This window comes from Bidens hawaiensis, unplaced genomic scaffold (genome assembly GCF_021521415.1).
Source record: "Bidens hawaiensis isolate Kalapana, Puna unplaced genomic scaffold, B.hawaiensis_p1.1 tig00002236_1, whole genome shotgun sequence".
NCBI classification, from domain to species: domain Eukaryota; kingdom Viridiplantae; phylum Streptophyta; class Magnoliopsida; order Asterales; family Asteraceae; genus Bidens; species Bidens hawaiensis.
Genome location: NW_027491119.1, coordinates 388,215 through 409,846, shown reverse-complemented (window position 1 = coordinate 409,846; position 21,632 = coordinate 388,215). Strand labels below are relative to the sequence as shown.

Below are 21,632 nucleotides of genomic sequence, written 5' to 3'. Positions count from 1 at the left end.
GTCCGAGCCCGCGCTTGAGCCTAAAAGTAAGCTCATTTAATAAACGAGCACGAGCCCGAACTTCACTTATCGAGCTCGAGCCTATCATTTATATAATTTTTTAAAATATATATTTAATAATTATTAATCAATGTATATAATGCTATGAAAAAATAAATAAAAATCACTAAATAATATATATTAGTTTACACAAAATTATAATAGAAAAAATATATAAAAATAATTATAATTATATAATAATTAATTGATAAATAGTAAACGAGCCGAGCTCGAGCTTGAAAATCTACTCACGAGCCAAGCTTGAGCTTTGAAAATAAAGCTCGAAGCAACCCAAGCTCAAGCTCGAGCTCGACTTAGCTCGTTTACACCCCTATTCTAGCCAGAATGAAGACAATGACGCTCTCCAAATTATAAAGTTTGATGAATAAACACAAGAAAGAAGTCGTCGTTAAAAAAAAAAAACTTGTTTTTGGAGTTTTATTTTGGAATGGTAAAAGTCTTGAAATGAAACAAGAAAGCAAAGTCAGTAGGATGTAGGCAATCATTCAACGTCGTCGTATCATCCGTCTTCTTCCTTCAACCAACCCCAAATTTATTAAAAACCTCATTTTTATTTATTTATTATTTCATTTCTCTCACAATGACATCATCAACAATTCGCCAGGTCCATGAATGCATATTATAATTAATGTGTAAATCCGTTTATTATTCAATTCAATACACGCATTCGCCTCATTTCATTTCCCCCAATTTTGTCCCAATCGTAACCCTACATTGCACCAATACCTTCCTTAAACCCTAATTCCTTCAATTCAACTTCCAATTCGTTCATTTAACCCATGATCCACTCTGACTTGTAATGTCGTGGGGATTAGGCTGGAAACGCCCGTCTGATGTCTTTCATTTATCGCTCTATTACGGCTCCGATGAAGCACTAGACGATCAAGACAACAACAACAACAACAACAACAATAATAATAATAATAATGTTAATAGCAATGATAATAATAATAATAATCCGGAGCTAGGGTTTCGGATTGATCTCGAATGGAACGCGGGCGACGATGAGGATCAGCTCACTTTGAGGCTGCAGTCTCAGGTGATGGTGGCGTTGCCATTGCCGCAGGACACGGTTGTGATTCGGTTGGTGTCGGTTGAGGATGATGGGAATGGGAATGGGAATGTTGTGGCGGTGGAAATGAAGGTTGTGAAGCGGAGGGAGCCGCTTAAGGCGGTGGCGATGTCGCGAGTTGGGGTGTCGGGTCCGGGGAATGATGGGATGGGAGTGCTTGCGAAGCTGTTGAAGTCGGATTTCGCTGCGGAGTTGGGTCCTGGGGGTGGTGATCATTGGATGAATGTTACTGTTGTTAGTCTTAATAACTGTGGATTATTAGTAAGTTGTTTTGTGTATGTTTTTTTTTGCAATGTTGCTTGTGTTTAATACTTAAATGCCCTAGATAATTGTTGCAATACGGGCGGTTGAATGGATCTATATGTGAAAGATACGAAATTTGTAGTTTGTTAGAGGTTTAACTTAATGGCGGTTTTGTTCGAAGTAAGTTGTGTGCAAATTTCTTATATTTTTCCAAATGTTGAACGTATGTGCAGACGCTTCCAGTAGAGTTGACCAAACTCCCATGTCTCGAAAAGCTATATCTTGATAACAATAAGCTAACAGTCTTGCCGCCTGAGCTTGGTGCTTTGAAAAACCTGAAAGTGCTCACAGTTGACTACAATATGTTGGTTTCGGTACCAGGTAAGGTTTATGAGAAGACACTTGCTGTTTGATTATGTTCAGAGCAGTTTTCTACAGCGTGTGAGTTGTGACTCATCTTTTGTGTCTTGTCTGAACATTACACAGTTGAACTGAAGCAGTGTGTTGGACTTGTGGAATTATCACTTGAACATAATAAGTTAATTCGCCCTCTTCTTGATTTCAGGTTATTCACTTTTTACCTAAATTGTAACTTGTTTTCCTTGGTAATTGGTTGTTATCATCTTATAGCGACGGCTATACTTAATTCCATTTAAACTTATTGTTTTTCATAATCTTTCATGCAGGGCCATGGCTGAATTACGGATTCTTAGGCTATTTGGTAATCCACTTGAGTTTCTTCCTGATATTTTGCCTTTGCATCAACTTCGCCACCTTTCTCTTGCAAATATTCGTATTGTGTCAGATGACCATCTTAGATCAGTCAATGTTCAAATTGAGGTACCGAGTAATGATAATATTCTTCATATATCGTACTCAATTTTTTCACAACTCATTTTCATGAAATTGCAGATGGAGAATAGTTCTTACTTTGTTGCATCAAGGCACAAGTTGAGTGCGTTTTTTTCTCTTATATTTCGTTTTTCTTCATGTCACCATCCTTTGCTAGCATCTGCTTTAGCAAAGATCATGCAGGATGAAGGAAACCGTGTAGTTATTGGTAAAGATGAAAACGCTGTCAGACAGCTCATAAGCATGATAAGCAGTGAAGACCAACATGTGGTAAATGAGGCTTTTTATGGTTTAATATTTGTTTATGTCTTGCTAAATTCTTATTCTAGGTAGTTAAATTCTTTTAATTTTTTTATTAAGGTTGTGGAGGCTTGCTCTGCGCTCACTTCTCTTGCCTCAGATGTATCTGTGGCCCTTCAGTTGATGAAATGTGACATCATGCAGCCAATTAAAAGAGTACTTACTTCTGTTGGTCCTCAAGAACTAAAATCGGTTTTGCAAGTTGTGGGCAAGTTGGGTTTTGTCTCTGATACAGTGGCCCAAAAAATGCTTAGCAAAGATGTGATGAAATCTTTAAAACTATTATGTGCCCATAAGGATCCAGAGGTATGTACGCCCGATAAGTTCCGATTAATGGTACCACTTTATCTATATAAAGGACGTGACACAATCATTACAATTTTTCCTAGGTACAAAGGTTAGCTTTATTAGCAGTTGGGAATTTAGCTTTTTGTCTGGAGAATCGGCGAGTCCTTGTTACTTCTGAAAGTTTAAGAGATCTTCTTTTGAGGCTTACACTTTCATCTGAGCAACGTGTGAGCAAAGCTGCTGCTCGTGCTCTAGCAATTCTTGGTTGGTTCTGAGTGATAAAAATTTCTGAAATAAGAAAGTAAAGTGTATATAATTTGTTAAATGTGGGTAAAACTTTGTTCTAATATAGGAGAGAATGAAAGTCTAAGGCGTGCTATCAAAGGAAGACAGGTCCCAAAACAAGGTTTAAGGATACTTGCAATGGATGGTGGTGGGATGAAAGGCCTTGCTACTGTTAGGATTCTTAAAGAAATTGAAAATGGTACCGGGAAACGGATACATGAGATGTTCGACTTAATATGTGGCACATCAACTGGCGGCATGCTGGCGGTTGCTCTTGGAATAAAGCTTATGTCTTTGGAACAATGTGAAGATATATACAAAAATCTTGGTAATTCAAATGTTTTGTATCTACAGAAGTCGTATTATAATAAATGTTTAAAGGGTATTTATGTAATATTTTGTTTTACAATTTTGCAGGAAAACTTGTTTTTGCTGAACCTGTTCCTAAGGATAATGAAGCAGCAACTTGGAGAGAAAAGTTAGATCAACTTTACAAGAGCTCGTCACAAAGCTTTAGAGTTGTTGTACATGGATCTAAAGTACTTTGTTTTCCATTATTATATTCACTTTAAAATTACTAATGTTTAAAGAAAATAAGCCCTAAAACTACCGGTTTTGAATTTGTCCAGCACAGTGCAGATCAGTTTGAGAGATTGTTAAAGGAGATATGTGCTGACGAGGATGGAGATTTGCTAATAGATTCATCAGTAAAACGGATTCCCAAAGTTTTTGTGGTATCAACATTGGTCAATGTGGCACCAGCACAGCCATTTATATTTCGTAATTATCAGGTTTGTGTTTTCCCTAGTTATTATTACATTAATGTGTTATTTTTCTTAATGTATTAAGTGTTGATGTTATAGTATCCAGCTGGCACACCAGAAGTCCCTTTGATGATGTCAGAAAATATGACTATGAATGGACCAGGAACGGCAACTACCGGTGCTCAAATTGGGTATAAAAGGAGTGCTTATATGGGAAGTTGTAGACATGATTTATGGCAAGCTATAAGAGCATCATCTGCAGCTCCGTATTATCTTGATGATTACTCTGATGGTACTACATAGTTATTTTGGCATAATAAATTTATACTTTTATTTATTTTTTGTAATTAAACCTTATCTATCTCTATGCAGGTGTTTTTCGCTGGCAAGATGGCGCTATCGTTGCAAATAACCCTACTATATTTGCAATACGAGAAGCTCAGCTTCTTTGGCCTGATGCAAAAATCGACACTTTGGTTTCAGTTGGTTGTTGTTCTGTTCCAACAAAGGTATGGCACGTGAATTGAATTCTCTTAGTTATACAAACATAGGAAAACTTAAATATTATCCACTTTTGAATCTAGGCTCGTAAAGGTGGGTGGCGATATTTGGACACCGGTCAAGTGTTGATTGAGAGTGCATGCTCAGTTGAACGTGTTGAAGAAGCATTGAGCACATTGTTACCGATGGTTCCTGAAATACACTATTTTCGATTCAATCCAGGTGGAATATTAAATATTATTATTCTCATTCCTGATATCACAATTAGTTTATTTAAGTACTTATTTAAAAAATATAAATGACTTTTTACAGTTGATGATCGGTGTGATATGGAGTTGGATGAAACGGACCCCACAGTCTGGCTAAAGTTAGAGGTAGCAACAGATGAATATATTCAGAATAATTCTCCTGCATTTAAAAAGGCCTGTGAGAGACTGCTGCTGAATCACATTGATGAAAAGCTACCAGATAATCTCAACTCTCATCAATTTTTCAAGGCAAATGGGTCCAATACTGGTGCAGTTTCTACTTTCTAAGTCTGATTAACTTCCATTTTTTAACCTCCATTTTTTATATTTCATATTAAATTCACAGGTGAAAACAGTCCATCGTTAGGGTGGAGACGCAATGTTTTATTAGTGGAAGCTTCTCACAATCCAGATTCTGGAAGAGTTTATAACCATGCTCGTGCACTTCAAACATATTGTTCTGATCACAATATAAGATTATCACTTCTGAATGCTGCATCAAGACCACTTAATAATAAGCCCGACCCTGGGACATCATCTTTCCCAACGCCCTTCACATCACCATTATTCACCGGAAGCTTTCCATCAAGCCCACTTCTTTACAGTCCCGATCTTGGGCTTCATAGGCCTGGCAGAATTGAATTGGTACCTCATTTAAGCCTTGATGGATTCCATTCCGGTAGAACTTCTTCCCCTCCAGAATCACCAACAGTACCCCGACAGCTGTCAGCCCCTGTTCGATTATTACACGAAAAGCTACAGAATTCACCACAAGTTGGAGTCGTACACCTGTCTCTCCAAAACGATACCACCGGGTCTATTTTAAGGTCACTTTGATGAAAATTATTTGCTGTAAGTATTAACAACCATGTCACCTGTTGATCCGAGTTGCGGTGTTTTTGTTGTTACAGCTGGCAAAATGATGTATTTGTAGTGGCAGAACCAGGAGAGTTGGCTGAGAAGTTTCTACAGAATGTCAAATACAGTCTGCTATCATTATTAAAAGGCCGACGCAGAAAGTACACGTCAGCAATTACCAACATCTCTAGCGTTTCTGATTTGGTTGCGTGTCGACCTTATTTTCAGATTGGAGGGGTCGTACATCGTTACATAGGACGCCAGACACAAGTATGTTTAAATAGCTCACGGTTTTTTATTTATTCTATATTTGGTTAAAATGATTCAATAACCGCTTTATGAAGGTGATGGAAGATGACCAAGAAATTGGGGCCTACATGTTTCGCAGGACGGTCCCTTCTTTGCACTTAACGCTTGAAGACGTGCGTTGCATGGTATGTTTTTAGATAATCATACTTAGTTTATAATTTTTTTTTTTTTGAAGTTTGGTTTAATTTGATTGTAATAAATTTTGCAGGTTGGTGCTTGGAGGGATAGGATAATAATATGCACATGTTTATACGGTCCTTCACCGGCTCTAATAAAGGCATTCCTAGATTCGGGTGCTAAAGCCGTCATATGTCCATCGTCAGAACCTCAAGAAATGCAGTTGACCACATTTCTCGGGTCAACTGAATTGAACGATTTGGGAAACGGCAAGTTTGAGATCGGGGTAGATGAAGGAGACGACGAGTATACAGAACAACCCATAAGCCCAGCAAGCGATTGGGAAGATAGTGAGACGGATAAAGGTACAGATAAAGGGATGTTAGTTTGGGATGATGACGAGGATGAGCTGTCAAGATTCGTGTGCCAGCTATACGATTTGATGTTTGCGAGTGGAGCTCGAATTAATGTTGCTTTACAACAAGCTCTTGCATCTCACCCGAGCATAAGGTATTCGTGTCATTTGCCTCATGTACCTTAACCTTCTAACACAATTATACAACTACAAGACAGAAGTTGAAAAAAGAACATTATAATAGAGGAACTATAGATAAAAGGATTGCCCTTATAAAGAAGAGATTTGAAAAGAGACTGTTTTTGTGGCTTGGGTATATAGAGAATAGAATAATAAAAAGGTACATTGCAATTTTGAGGGTTGTACTGCAAATGTGAGTTGTAAACTTGTACTTATCTTGTTTATTTACACCTTCAAAGGTGTACTTTCTTAATGATAGTAATACCTCATGCATTATATTTTTTGTAAACATTTACATTACGGTCACTTGCCATCGACACACCTTTGTTTAAAAAGGAACGATTAAGGCACGTGGCGTAGAAATCATGAAAGATTTCCTTGATAATTAGGTTGATACGTAAATATACGAGAAGCAGATTTTGGTTGTAAATAACGCTTGTTTGGTTGTATAAACATGTGTCTCACGTACGTGAAAGGCGTCTCGCGCCTTGGCTTTTTGGACTGAAACTCTTATAAGCTCTTCTAGCTTTCTTAAAACCAAGAAACTTGTAGTTAATAATATCTAGGTTCTGATTGGAGTTTTGACATTAATAGTCAACTTGCTTTCCAAATGAGTAATTATTAGAACATGAGAAAAAGTATGAAAAAGAATTGGTTGTCATGATTAAAAGCAGTTTCATAAGTGATAGGTTATTTTTATAGAAACATCACTTTTGGTAAACCCTTATTACCCTTCTATATCTTATTTGGCTTTAGGATTATGAACATTTACAACATTAGTTTTCTATGAATAATAGATTAATAGGTCATATTAGTTCAAGTTATGGAGCAGATTATTATCCGCTTTTATTTTCTTACAATAGAAGGTTTTCATATATTTATAGTAAGTTAAAGGGTGAAAGAATAATAGAACTTGCATAGACAAGAATACGACATCATACAAAAAGCATACTTTATGCCAAAAGGGAAAAACCATCCCATTATGCACTTTATCAAGGGCATGTCTACTTTAATATAGATGGAATAAATTGCATCTTATGTACAAAGCATACACCAAAAGCAACCTTTTCCCACCCCTACACAACCACCACCATCTTGCCAAAAAAGGCGGCCGGTGGCGATCATGTTCCCATTGAGATAGGCACACGAGGTACGGTGGGAAACCTTGTGATGAAGGAGATAGAGTATTTCAAAAGACTTGAGACTAGCAGTGGTGATGTCGATGGTGATCACAAGTGTTCAACAAAAAACTCTCCTGACAAGAAGCATCGCGGTGATAGAAATGGTTCGAACTTTTGGACTGGTTTTGGATTCTTGACCATTTCGTGGCGGAGGGTGAAGAGAAAGGGTGGCAGTAGTGGTAGGTTTATGCCTAGAATGTGCACCATGGTAGACGTTGCCGACAACCGCCACCATAGGTTGACCAAGATTCCTAGCTTCCGTTACCGGAACCTTAAAGATGACATTAACCAATTTGAGGTTTAAACAAAGGTTTAGAAAGAGGTGGCATAATGTGACACGCCTCACATGTATTTTTGGTTTCAAAACTTATGTTTGCAAATATTCACCTTGTTTTTATATGTTCAGTCTTTGCCTCAAAGGGAAACAAAAAGGTAAATTCTTCTTTTAACTACACTATGTTACACTAAATTGTACTGTTTACGTCAAAAGCTGTACATTTATATCGTTCATGGTCGTTCAACTCCCAATGACTATTAATCAACGTTACTTGGTCCGTGGTCATTCTGAACCTTGGCTAGGTACTCAAGAGTCACCACGACGTCACCCATGTATGGCCTCGTGACGGGTTCTTCTTGTAGACACATTGATGCAATCGCAACGGCTTGATGTAAACACTTTATCGGGTAATTTCCCTTTAGCAACGGATCAGCCACCATTGGAATCTTACTATGTTCTTTAAACAAAGGCTTTGCCTACAATCGAGAAATATCATACGAGTCATATTTTAGTTTTATTAAATATAAAACCGGAAAATACATAAACAATACATATTTTTAGTGTGGACCCCACATGTATGCGTATTTCCTATTATAACCTATTATAACGTATATAAAACTTACTCAAATAATGAGTTTTGCTCTTCGGTAGGTCTTTTGTTATCGATTACTTTTCTCCCTGAGATTAACTCCAGGAATACAACCCTGAAGCTATAAACATCTGATTTTGTTGTTAATTCTCCAGTCATTGCATACTCGGGAGAAGAATAACCATAAGCACCTATCACTCTAGTCGTGATATGACCATCCCCTTTTTTCCGACCAAACTTAGCTGGACCAAAATCTGATATCTTAGGATTCATGTCATCATCAAGTAATACATTTATAGGTCTTAGATCTTGATAAATAATCGGAGGGTTGGCCACGTCATGCAAGTGTACAAGCCCTTGGCTACTCCTTTAGCTATCACCATCCTCGTATGCCAATCAATAGGAGCTTTCTTCTCATCCAAATCTTCAGAAAAAAATGATTATAAATCAAATGACACATAAGTTACTTAGAACACATACATTCTATATGAAATTGAATATACCAAACAAGTGTTCTTCCAATGAACCATTTTTCATGTATTCATAGACCAATAACCTTTGATGACCATTCACACAATATCCGACAAGATTGACTAGGTTCGGGTGGTGAATGCGACCGAGTGTTAGAACCTCCGCTAAGAACTCACGATTCCCTCCTTGTACTCCGATCATGTCAAGTTGTTTCACCGCGAAAACCTACACATGAAACCACATAACGAGCACGTGAGCCACAATTCGGTACAAGTGAATTCACGCAATATGCACCAATTTCACGTGCAGGTGGAGCGGATTCAGAAGAAAGGAAAAGAAATTAAATATTATAACTAGGTGACTTCGCTTCACATGCAGGCGAAATTGGTGAAACTTGCATGAAATTGGGTTTAACATAAGCGAGTTGTCTAGTTTTACAAATGGCCTCAAAAAACTAAAACCACTTGGTCATAAAATAATAGTGATAGTGACCAAAATGTCTATTTGAGAGGTTAATGTCAACAAAATGCCCATTTGACCAACCATATTCCCATAATTAATATTCACCATGAAACTTGTTTGACATGATCACTTTTTAACGATTCTCGACGAAAATTTTAACTAACCAGATTTTGCTAAGTGTCATAAAAACGTCAAGCCACTAGCCGGCAGGATTATGTAGGCGCATGACGAGATTTTTGTGGCTTTCGACGAGACTTTTTGGACAAATTGCGGAACCTAATTGGTTAAAAATTTAGTCAAGTAACAATTAGAAAGTGATTGGGTTGACGCATTTTAAGAATTGGTTGGTCAAATGAACATTTTGTCGGTATTAACCAGTCAAATGACACGTGGGTCATTTTCCAAAAACATATAAGATCTCCAAATGATCATCTAAAGCTTACCTGGTTTTTGTTTCGGAGACGGCCCTTGTAGACCCTCCCAAACCCGCCTTTGCCCACAAGCAACTCGGGGTTAAAGTTTTCAGTTGCATGGGCAAGGTCCTGGAACGTGTAAACCTTGGCAACGATTTCTGAATCCCCGTGTTTGCGCGTCTCATTGGCTACCATCTTTAGCTTGCTATTTCCTGTTGGCATTTCATTTTGAGCCTGTTGAGTCATCTTGTAATGTTGCTTAATCCGACACACATAATATCATATCCTGTCTTGGATCTCCATTCGTGCACAACCCTTTAACATCGTTAAAAATCGAATTGGCACATTTGAATAATAAGATATTTGTTTATTGGGTCGATAGATAGAGAGAAGAATTCGGGATAAAGGTTTCAACAATCAACATGTATGTATATATAGAGAGATTCATGATTACTTTTTTGTAAAAACATGTAATGTTTTTAATATAACGCTACTTATATATAAAATAACTATTTAGGTTGAATGGTTGATGCATGTAAACTGTCTCATTGAGGTTGCCATGAAATAAGACAATTTTTTTATATCAAGTTGTTGAATTGGCCAAGCTTAGCATGGTTTGACAACCGAGCTGGTTTCACCACAATCGACACCGACCTGTTGGGACATGTCACCACAAACTAGGCGAGCTTTATATTGCTCAAGTGTGTGATGGGAATTACTTTTTATGTCTGAAAATCCACATATTGCGTAAAATATTCATATTAGGTTTATTTTGGTAGTAAATCTCAAGCCCTATTTTCGATAATGGCACGAAACTCATCGTTCATGGCCTTTCTCCAAACCAAGGAGGCGTCACACGGACGAGCCGACGAGTGATGTGAGAGATGGTGGGAATAGTGTTGAGATTAAAATGATGTTTAGGTTTGGAAATACCCGCCATGCTACGAGTAGTCATGGACAGGGAGGGGGAAATACCATCGTTATACTTTTTATAATAAACTGTTTAAAGTCTTTTTTGAACTTTGGACTGGCTTGTATAGGTTCGAATTCAATTATTACACGCAAAAAATTCTTTCTCATTAAAAGGATAGAATATTTATATGAGGAATTTGTCTCAAACTGTCGTAGATACTAAATCAAGTGACTTCTTTCCATCAAGAGATTTCTTCAAAAAGTTTTTCACGTACTCTTCATATAACATCTCCTTATATTTAGCCACCCCGTCTCGAGCCACCAGCTCGGGAAATGGTCCAACTTTCGCCGTGGGCAGTGAATAATGGGACTGACACTCTTGACTCGACGTTTGTGGTTCGTACTCTATGTTCTGCACTTTTGTACCTCCCATTGCTTAATATCTACATAAACATTAAGTTTAGTTTTTGCATGTGTTAACCTAGTTAATTATCTATTAACATTAATATATTATATGATTTATCCATGATATGCTTTGTTTCATATTATTGTATCTCTCGAATTAATTTTCTGATAGTTGTTGATATATTAGCTGATTACCTTTAGTTATCTTTATCATAATTATAATATCTTTATATTAAGACATCTGGTTTTTAATTCTTTTAAAAATATAAAAAATTAGGGAAAAGTTAATGTACAACCCAAAAAAAATGTATTAAATATGCGAATCAAATGGTGTAATTATACATACAAGTTTACATATATATATATATAATTACTTGATTCACATGTTTAATGTATTAATTTAATTTGTATTTAATCCAAACCTAAAACGTTATTTACCAATATAGTTTTAATTGTTATTTTCACTTTTTTTTTCTGCACGTGAAATCTAACCTGTAGTGAATCACCAACGTTAATGACCAAAGCCCCATCCTTGGGTGGAATCTCAATCCACACTTCATCTCCCGGTGAATCATTTTCAACCTTTTTCACGTACAATCCACCAATGCCGTCTTGTAGAAGAACGGTTAGCGTATCTGCATCCAACGGTTAGGTCGGGGTTAGGACAAGCCGGGTAGAAGTTCATGTTCACCAAATTAAAACCTGTAAGTTCATGGAGCCTTGACTCGTCTAGCTTTACCCCAAGGTTCCCGATGAGTGCTTGTAACAACTTTCGCACCATCCCCGATGACGTCTTCATGTACTCCAACACCACCTCCCTACAAAACACAAACATTAAATAGTCTCTTCTCTTTCCTTTTACAAAAGTATCATTTTACTTTTCTTGTTTTTAATTTAAAATTTTTTTCGCTCAACTAGAAAGTTTTCACATGACAAACCACACAAAATACTACTTTTACATGTGGCAGCAGAATGGGTCAAGATTAATATTAAGTTCCGTCAATGGACACTTGTCAAAAACATAATGATTTTTCAAGCATAATATGTATATATGTCAACTATATAAACTCTTACTTGCAGTCATTAGGCCAAAACTCATGAGCATCCGCATCATTAGTATACCTCATGCTAACATAGTCTTTCCACTCCAAAGCCTTCTCATTCTCAGGAACAAAACTAGTCCCATACTTGACCAAGGGGCTAGGACTAACCCCCTTGAGATACACCGCCTTCTTTTCAGCCGGTTGATCAAAAAACCGGTGGGCTGCCGCTTTAAGCGAATGGAGCACTTCCAACGGCACACCGAAGAAGCCTAGAGTTTCAGATGCATGAACAATGGCATTGACCACTTGGTCATGGTTGGGACCATCAAGCTCAGATAGATCAATGGTCACATTTTCGAGTGAACTAGCAACTTGTTCCTTGTTGATTCGGTGGTGTGGCGGCTGGATGTATCGTCCTGGTACCTCTGTGAGACCCAAGTCGACCAGACCTTTGACACCATTGCCGTCTTTTACGAGAAAGTTGAACAACGAGTTATCATCATTGAAACCGGAAGCCATTAATTTCGATCAAAGTAACCTTATGATATAAAATTATTAATTTTTTTTTATTATTTAGTTGTTGTATGTCCTAGTATCTCAAACATGGACATATATATAGTCATTCTTGGACTCTGGTCATGAGAGACTGCCTGTTTATAATATAAAATATAAATGTTTTGAACTTAATTATTTATTTACTTTTCTGTCTTCTGTAATTTTTTGAGTTAAGTGCATGAATATGAATAAAAAAACGTCCTATCTTTTAGTAATACAGTATTTATTGTTTTTTTTTAATTCTAGTTACTGTTATATAATATTAATTAACAAAAAAACCGCCTTAAGTTTTGTCAATATTGCCAGTCCATGAGAACTCAACTTTTTACCTCAGACCATATAAGAAGTTGAAACAAGTTTGAATCATATTAGCATAATTTGACATTAGTAAATTTTTCGTGTTAATTGATCAAGAAATAAGATGACCGGATAAAAGACGATGCTTATGCGTTCATTTAGATTTATTTAAGTTATATGAATTCCATTTCGATTCTACATGAATGGTATAACACGCTAGTTTAGGTCATTGTTATAAAACTTACAACTTAAAAATATATAGCGGATGACCCTAACTTTTGATCCCTATTTTTTTTTCTAAAAGAAATATAAACCTAAATCGAATTAAAACTTGTTTATAAAATGGTTTGATTTGACAAGAACTCAGTCTACCCGCACCTGTTTTGATGCGTCACTAACCGGACCCACTCATTCTACTCTTGAGAAGAATATCAAAAACAAAAAACCAGTGTACCTTTAATCATATGTCCAAGTATTACCTAAGCTGCTGACATTGATCGCATAAAAGATACAATATCTAAAAGTAAAAAAACATTGAACCTGACGTGAATCGAACACGCAACCTTCTGATCTGGAGTCAGACGCGCTACCATTGCGCCACAGATCCTGATGCTTATAGTTTCGTGCTCAAATTAATTAATGAAGCAACGACACATATTCTGTATTTTAAATTTCTTTTAGCTTGTTTTAGATTCATAACTAGTTTGTTGTGTGATTGTTGTTTTGGTTTTTATTGTTTGTAATACCACACCTGCTATTATCATATGATTGGCGAAGTGACGAGAATTGGACTTGGCCCTTTATGATTTTTTTTCTTAGACGCACGAGTATTAGCTCATTAGGTTTAAATAATAGTTATATTTGGTGGAACTTAAACATTATCGAGCCGGGGGTCTCACCGGAAGCAGCCTCTCTATCCCTATGGGATAGAGGTAAGACTGTCTACATCTTACCCTCCTCAGACCCTGCCATAGCATTGCTATTGGTGGGATATACTGAGTACGATGATGATGATGATATTTGGTTGTGGCCCTCCTAATGACCTAATCTGAAAGACCAAACCTATGATTTATTTTCAGGCCCTAATTATTTAAATGTTTAAGTTCCACCACTACATATGAAGAAGATTTTATCATGATAGATGGGAAAAGTTTATTCATTACACGAATTCTCAAACACCAATATTAATATAGATACATGATAGATGGAAAAGTTACATAACAATAAAATGACTTTCAATCTCATCAAATAGAAGCAAAATCAAGAGACCTCTTTCCATCAAGAGATTTTGCAAAGAAGTTGTTCATGTATTCATGAAACGTTACATCTCTATATCGAGCCACCCCATCACGAGCCACCAACTCAGGCAATGGTCAAATTTTAGCAACAGGCAACGGGGCAATGAATAATGGGATCGAGACCCTTGACTTGGTGCTTGTGGTCCGTACTCTGTGTTCTGCACTTTTGTACCTCCCGTTGCTTAGAATCTGACATAGAAACACCAAGAATTAATAAAATATAAGAGAGGACATATTTTTACCTCTTAAAAAACCAACTATAATAAAACTTAATTTTTTGAGTTTAGTCAATGGGCTCGCTCAATATTTCAATTTAACCTGTAGTGAATCACCAATGTTGATGACCAAAGCACCATGGATGGATGGAATCTCAATCCACTCTTCATCTTCAGACGATGCATTTTCACCTCTTCACGAACAATCCGCCAATGTCGTCTTGTAGGAGGACGGTTAGCATGCCCATATCCGAGTGACGGCCTGCACCAACGGTTAGCTCGGGGCTTGGACAAGCTGGGTAGAAGTTCACATTAACTACCCTAAAACCTACAAGTTCATCAACCCTTGAGTGATCGGGCTCTACTCCAAGACTCCTGATGAGTGTTTGTTGTAGCTTTTTCACCATCTCGGTCGATGTTTTTAGGTACTTGAGTGCAACATCTCTACAAAAAGATCAATGGAGTACGATTGCAACAAAAAGAATGATATCTTTAGCATCTCATAAAACCAATATTATGTTTTATTCACAATAAGGTACACGTATTGTTTTTACCAATATTTTATGTTTTATCCACTTGAGAACACTATATATATATATATATGAAGTTCTCCATTAATCCATAATATTACGCCCAAAACATGTTGGTGATATTTAAGATCCGGTATTCCTTGCAAACCCAACATCTCTTCTAACCACGGGTCAGTGAGAGATTTATTTAGGTTGTTACATAGAGACCGAAGAAACTAATAATAAAAAGGACAAGTAATTTAGGATTCTTACTTGAATTCAGTAGGCCAATACTAACAAGCATCATCATCACTTGTGTATGGCATGGTAACATAATCCCTCCACTCCAAAGCCTTTTCTTTCTCAGGAACAAAGCTAGTCCCATAATAGACCATGGGACTAGGGCTAACCCCCTTAAGATACACAACCTTCTTTTCAACCGGTTGAGCGAAAAAGCTATGTGCGGCTGCTTTAAGCGAGTCAAGGAGCTCCAATGGGACACCATGGTTCACCACTTGGAAGAACCCAAGGGTTTCAGCAGCATGGGTAATGGCCTTGGACACTTGGTCATGGTTGGGACCATCTAGCTCAGATAGATCAATGGTCATGTGTTCAAGTGACTCGGCAGCATGTTCCTTGTTTATTCGATTCTGGGGCGGTTGGATGTATCGGCTTGGTACCTCAGTTAGGCCTGAGTCCACAAGACCTTTGACACCGTTACCGTCTTTCACGACAAAGTTGAGCAGTGAGGTCTCGTCATTGAAGTAGAGAGTTGGAGCCATTTGAGAAATAAGAACTGAAAATTAATGTAGTGATCTCCTCAGTATATATCTCTAGCATATATGCATAGTGTTCATGTTATTAATTTATAGATCATGTTACAATATTTATTTATGTAGTTAAGGCTTGGTCCTGGCCTCATAACTTGACAAATGACAATGAATTGACATTTTAACATTTTCTAGATTTTTAAAATATCATTAATTAAATTAACCTAATACAAATCGGCGTCTTTAATTCAGTGAGCATCTCAGACTCAGTCTTTGTTCATATATTAAATCTCATCAATATGATAATATTGAAGCTGCTTATTACCAAGTTTGTGAACTAATCACAACTAAAAATTATATATGCAGACACAAGATTGAGTATTCGTGGCGGTTGGATTCGGTATGATTTCTGTTTTATATTATAATAACCAAATCACAAAATTCAGTTATTAAAATCATAAGTGGACCATTAGTATTGTTTCATATTCATATTACATATTGTAAATATCACAATATGTATACATACCCTTCAGGTCAGGTAACATAGTTTCAGGGGTCTCATAATAGCAATTCTCAACAAGTAACATTTAACCATAAATACATGCATGTTAAGTATTAGCATGTATGTTGACAAAATAAATATAAAAAAATGGTTGAGTTCATATAAACTAAAAGAGAAAAGTTTAAAGAAAACATGATGTTTTATTTGGCATAAAGTCTTTTATTGCACACAACAAACTCCATTTTGATCTCATCAAGCAGAAGCAAAATCAAGGGACTTCTTTCCATCATGAGAATTTGCAAAGAAATTGTTCATGTACTCTTGAAATATAACTTTTCTATATCGAGCCATCCCATCACGAGCCACTAGCTCAGCCAACGGTCCGATTTTCACAACAGGCGATGGGGCGTTGAATATTGGGACCGAGACCCTTGACTCGGTGCTTGTGGTTCGCACTCTGTGTTCTGCACTTTTGTACCTCCCATTGCTTAAAATCTGACAAAAACACGCCAAGAATTAATAAAATTTGCGAGATGGTGCGTTTAACCAAAGGGGGCACTATCAGTTTTTAATTTTACCTGTAGAGTATCACCAACGTTGATGACCAAAGCACCGTCGATGGGTGGAATCTCAATCCACTCTTCGTCTTCTGGTGATGCATTTTCACCTTTCTTCACATATAATCCACCAATGCCGTCTTGTAGGAGCATGGTTAGTGTGCCCATATCCGAGTGACGGCCCACACCAACAGTTAGCTCAGGGTTTGGACAAGTTGGGTAGAAGTTCATGTTCACCATCCTAAAGCCTACAAGTTCTTCGAGCCTTGAGTCGTTGAATTTTACTCCAAGATTCTCAATGAGTGTTTGTAGCAGTTTTTTCACCATCTCTGTTGACGTCTTTAAGTACTCGAGAGCTACATCCCTACAAAAAGATGGATAAAAAGTATCATCACAAAAAAAACAATGTAACATTCGGCATCTCATACCAAACTATATTGTTCGTTTTGTCCACAATAAGCTAACATATTTGTTTTTTGTTGTCCGAGTGAAAACTGCCTAGGAAGTCACCATCCTAGTACTATCCCACTCAAGCACGTACAATTAGCTGTTGAGTTCTTGATCCATAGTTATTGCTTCTAAAACACGTTGGTGATATTTAATATTCGTTATTCCTTACAATTCAACATATGTCTCGTCCATGACTGATATGGAATTTGCCTAAGGTGTGTACAAATAAAATTATAGATACATAAACAACTAATTTAGGATTCTTACTTGCATTCACTAGGCCAAAACTCAAGAGCATCAGCATCATTTGTGTATGTCATGCTAACATAGTCTTTCCACTCCAAAGCCTTTTCTTTCTCAGGTACAAAGCTAGTCCCGTACTTGACCACGGGACTAGGGCTAACCCCCTTAAGATACACCGCCTTCTTTTCAGCCGGTTGAGCGAAAAACTTGTGAGCCGCAGCTTTAAGCGAGTCAAGGAGCTCCAACGGCACACCATGGTTCACCACCTGGAAGAACCCAAGGGTTTCAGCAGCATGGGTAATGGCCTTGGCCACTTGGTCATGGTTGGGACCATCTAGCTCAGATAGATCAATGGTCATGTTTGCAAGTGACTCGGCTGCGAGTTCCTTGTTGATTCGATGGTGGGGTGGTTGGATGTACCGACTGGGTACCTCGGTTAGGCCTGAGTCCACTAGACCTTTGACACCGTTACCGTCTTTCACGACAAAGTTGAACAATGAGGTGTCATCGTTGGAGGTGAATGTTGAAGCCATTTGAGAACTGAAAATGTAGTGATCTCTTTAGTATCTATCTCTAGCATATATATAGTGTTCATGTTATTCATTTATAAATTATGTTGCAATATATATTTAACTAAGGCATGGTCCTGGCCTCATATGTAGACAATGGTAGTTAACATTTTCTATAATTAAAACTATCATTAAATTTATACAAATTGGCATGTTTAACTACCAGTCTACCATAAAACAAGGGGTATCTTCGTCATTGTCTATATTAAATCTCATCAATTTTGGGTCCACAGCCTAGAGTTGTGCATGAAACCAAAATACCCATCTGAAATCTAGAAAATTGAAAAACCAAACTGAAACAAGAACTGACGATTTGAGTTTATATTTTTGTAAAAACTGAACCAAACCAGATTTCTAGATTTTCATTTCTTATTTTTTTATTGTAAGTAATTCTTAAGAACTTAATTAATCTGTAACTAAAATATTTTAGCCAAAATGTATAATAATCAATTAGTTATTTATTAAAAAAAATTCTTACCAAAACTTTAAGGTCAGATGAAAAAAAAATCGAAAAATTGAAACCGAACGGTTTAAAAAATCCAAAAATTATTTTTGAATTTTTTTGCGATTTTAGCCCAAAACCGATCCAAGCCAAACCATGCACACCCAGCTTGGCCACCAACTAATTACCAATTTTCCGAACTAATCACAACTAAAAAGCTGAAAATGAAGAGCCGCAATCTCCAATTTAATCATTTGATCAAACTCTTATATAAGTTAATAAATTAGTGGTTGAATCTTCATCAACCAATTGCTTTTTTAATTCAAAATCACACAAACATAAACTCAAACCGAGTAAAAACTGAAAATCAATAAAACAAAATAAAACATAAACATAACTTTCTTCGATTAAACAGCTAATTGCAGATTAAATGTATATATATTTATAGCATCTTTAAATGTACATATATACCATATATAGAATAAGATTATCATCTCGTATGATGTTATATATCAAATATAGTAAATTAGATGCTTGTTGTATAAGCGTATATAGGATTAGATTACCATTTGGTATGATATGATATATCGAATGTAGTACAGTATACTAGATATTTGTTATATAACCATATATATAGAATTATATTAAGCATATTACCATTTCATATGATATGATATATCAACTATAGTTATTTGTTATATACATATGTATATATTAGGGATGGTTCATGCGATAAATGATATTAATACGAGAAAATGATCTTAGTCATTAATTAAATATAATCAATTATCCAAAATAAAAATGACAAATTTATAATTAGCGAAAAATTAATTAACTAGGATTTTAATGAAAATGATAATTAAGTGTCTTAATTTTAAAATCAAGATGAGTAATAAATGTCATTTAATATGTATTAATTTATTACTAGTTAACTCAAAGCTACCAATATAATCAATGATCGAAAGTTTCTACTTTGTAATACTAGGATAGAGCCCGTGTGATACACAGTTGGTTAAAAAAATAAAAAACTTAGTCACGGTTATAACATAACTAAAAGGGTTAGTGTCCCATATTATGTTTAGAAGAAGAGATGATAAAATAAGAAGCTGCTCACATGACATTTACGTTACATCTTATCTATCTAGAAGTCTTAGAATGATGCCATGTGGAAAACTCATCTTGCTTTAATATTTGATTATACACTTTTGACCCGTAAACTCGTAATACCTCTGTAAAAAAAATTAAGCAAATTGATCAAAATGTGGATACCAGTTATTATTTCTTAGGTAATAACTAACTTGAGATAAAAGAAATTGTTAATAATATAATTCTAAGAAAGTCAATTGGTTTCCTTGAGTTAATTAATAAATATTAAATATTAATGAATGCATTAATTGTCATATGATTTAACATAAAAATGTATTAAATTGAAGGAGTGGTAATTAAAAAATTAGTTAATCAGGTGAAATATATATAAATGGAAATTGATTAGTTGACATCCCATGTGGATGACATATTTGAAGGACATGTGTAAAACATATATTGCTTTAATATATTAGTTAGATTTGTATAAGAACTCACGAGTGTGAGATAAAAAATAATAATTAGATATAGATTTTTTGGATTTTTTTTATTATTGGGACTAGCAGGGACTCGCGGATGTTTAAGATGGTTTGTCTCTTATTTATTTTTCTTTGACACGTAGAGTTTTCGTTTCTTCATTTTGGAGTTGCAATTCTTCATTTTAAGAGTGTCGATTTTGTTTTCCATATTAGAGTTAGCAGCCACTGGTAGGCTTTTATTTTCACTTAATGGGGCGATCTGCGACTCGTGAGACGACTAAGAAGCTGATTCTCTCAACCAAACCTCAATATTTTGATCGATAGTTTAACCTTCGCATTTACTAAAATTTTTACTTTATTTGATACAATGTGTATAACAACCCATGATTGTGAGTGAAAAACAATAAATAAATATAGAGTATTTGGATTTTTTCTTTTTAATTTTTGGGTCTGACAAGGACTCATGGGATGATTAAGTGGTGAGTCTCGCATTTTATTATTCTTTAACACGTAAGGTTTTCATTTCTTCATTTTGGGCTTTCATTTTCTCATTTTAAGAGTGTCCATTTTGTTTTTCCTACGCGGCGTTGGCAGCAATCGGTAGACTTTTGTTTTCACTTAATGGGGCGATCTGCGACTCGTGAGACGACTAAGAAGCTGATTCTCTCAACCGAACCTCAATATGTTGATCGATAGTTTAACCTTCGCATTTACTAAAATTTTTACTTTATTTGATACAATATGTATAACAACCTATGATTGTGAGAGAAAAACAATAAATAAATATAGAGTATTTGGATTTTTTTTCTTTTTAATTTTTGGGTCTGACAAGGACTCATGGGATGATTAAGATGGTAAGTCTCTCATTTTATTCTTCTTTAACACGTAGGGTTTTCATTTCTTCATTTTGGGCTTCCATTTTCTCATTTTAAGAGTGTCCATTTTGTTTTTTCTATGCGGCGCTGGCAGCAATCGGTAGGCTTTTGTTTTCACTTAATGGGGCGATCTGCGACTCGTGAGAAGACTAAAGAAACTGATTCTCTCAACAAAACCTCAATGTTTTGATCAATAGTTTAACCTTCGCATTTACCAAAATTTCTACTTTATTTGATTCAATGTGTGTATAAAGACTCATGATTTAGATAAAATAAATAAATAAATAAACATATATTATTTGGAATTTTTTTTATTTTGGGCATAGCAGGGACTCATAAGTTGATTAAGATGGCGAGTCTATCATTTTATTTTTCTTTGACACATAGGGTTTTCATTTCTTCATTTTGGGCTTCCATTTTTTATTTTAAGAGTGACAATTTTGTTTTTCCTATGCGGGGCTAGCAGCCACCAGTAGGCTTTTTTTTTTCACTCAATGGGGCTATCATCGACTCGTTGAACAACTAAGAAGCTAATTCTCTCAAACAACCCTCAATATTTTGATCAATAGTTAAACCTTCGCATTTACCTTGATACTATATGTA

At 36.0% G+C, this 21,632-nt stretch overlaps 1 protein-coding gene, 1 non-coding gene and 4 pseudogenes across 4 annotated transcripts; 1 reads left to right on the top strand and 5 right to left on the bottom strand.

Annotated features, from left to right (window-relative positions):
• The first annotated feature begins 859 nt into the window (after positions 1-859).
• On the top strand, positions 860-6,438 carry LOC143612598 (phospholipase A I-like; annotated as a pseudogene). The gene is made up of 17 exons (XR_013149970.1): positions 860-1,393; positions 1,609-1,756; positions 1,862-1,940; positions 2,062-2,215; positions 2,288-2,497; positions 2,588-2,833; positions 2,917-3,079; positions 3,168-3,428; positions 3,518-3,639; positions 3,730-3,891; positions 3,964-4,156; positions 4,237-4,373; positions 4,449-4,587; positions 4,678-4,881; positions 4,960-5,741; positions 5,816-5,905; positions 5,989-6,438. The product of XR_013149970.1 is annotated as a phospholipase A I-like (transcript).
• Positions 6,439-8,147: 1,709 nt separating this feature from the next.
• LOC143612609 (putative serine/threonine-protein kinase PBL23) lies at positions 8,148-10,071 on the bottom strand (annotated as a pseudogene).
• Positions 10,072-10,939: 868 nt separating this feature from the next.
• Positions 10,940-12,706, bottom strand: LOC143610767 (scopoletin 8-hydroxylase pseudogene; annotated as a pseudogene). The gene is made up of 3 exons (XR_013149644.1): positions 12,217-12,706; positions 11,635-11,960; positions 10,940-11,180 (listed from the first exon to the last, which is right to left on the bottom strand). The product of XR_013149644.1 is annotated as a scopoletin 8-hydroxylase pseudogene (transcript).
• Positions 12,707-13,572: 866 nt separating this feature from the next.
• Positions 13,573-13,644, bottom strand: TRNAW-CCA (transfer RNA tryptophan (anticodon CCA)). Its single transcript has one exon. It is a non-coding gene; the product is annotated as a tRNA-Trp (tRNA).
• A 637-nt stretch (positions 13,645-14,281) lies between these two features.
• LOC143611637 (scopoletin 8-hydroxylase-like) lies at positions 14,282-15,841 on the bottom strand (annotated as a pseudogene).
• Positions 15,842-16,583: 742 nt separating this feature from the next.
• Positions 16,584-18,123, bottom strand: LOC143611629 (scopoletin 8-hydroxylase-like). Its single transcript, XM_077085808.1, has 3 exons — positions 17,606-18,123; positions 16,910-17,252; positions 16,584-16,826 (listed from the first exon to the last, which is right to left on the bottom strand). Exons 1-3 carry the CDS (start codon positions 18,112-18,114, stop codon positions 16,584-16,586), a joined length of 1,095 nt encoding a protein of 364 aa, XP_076941923.1. The 5' UTR covers positions 18,115-18,123.
• Positions 18,124-21,632: the final 3,509 nt, after the last annotated feature.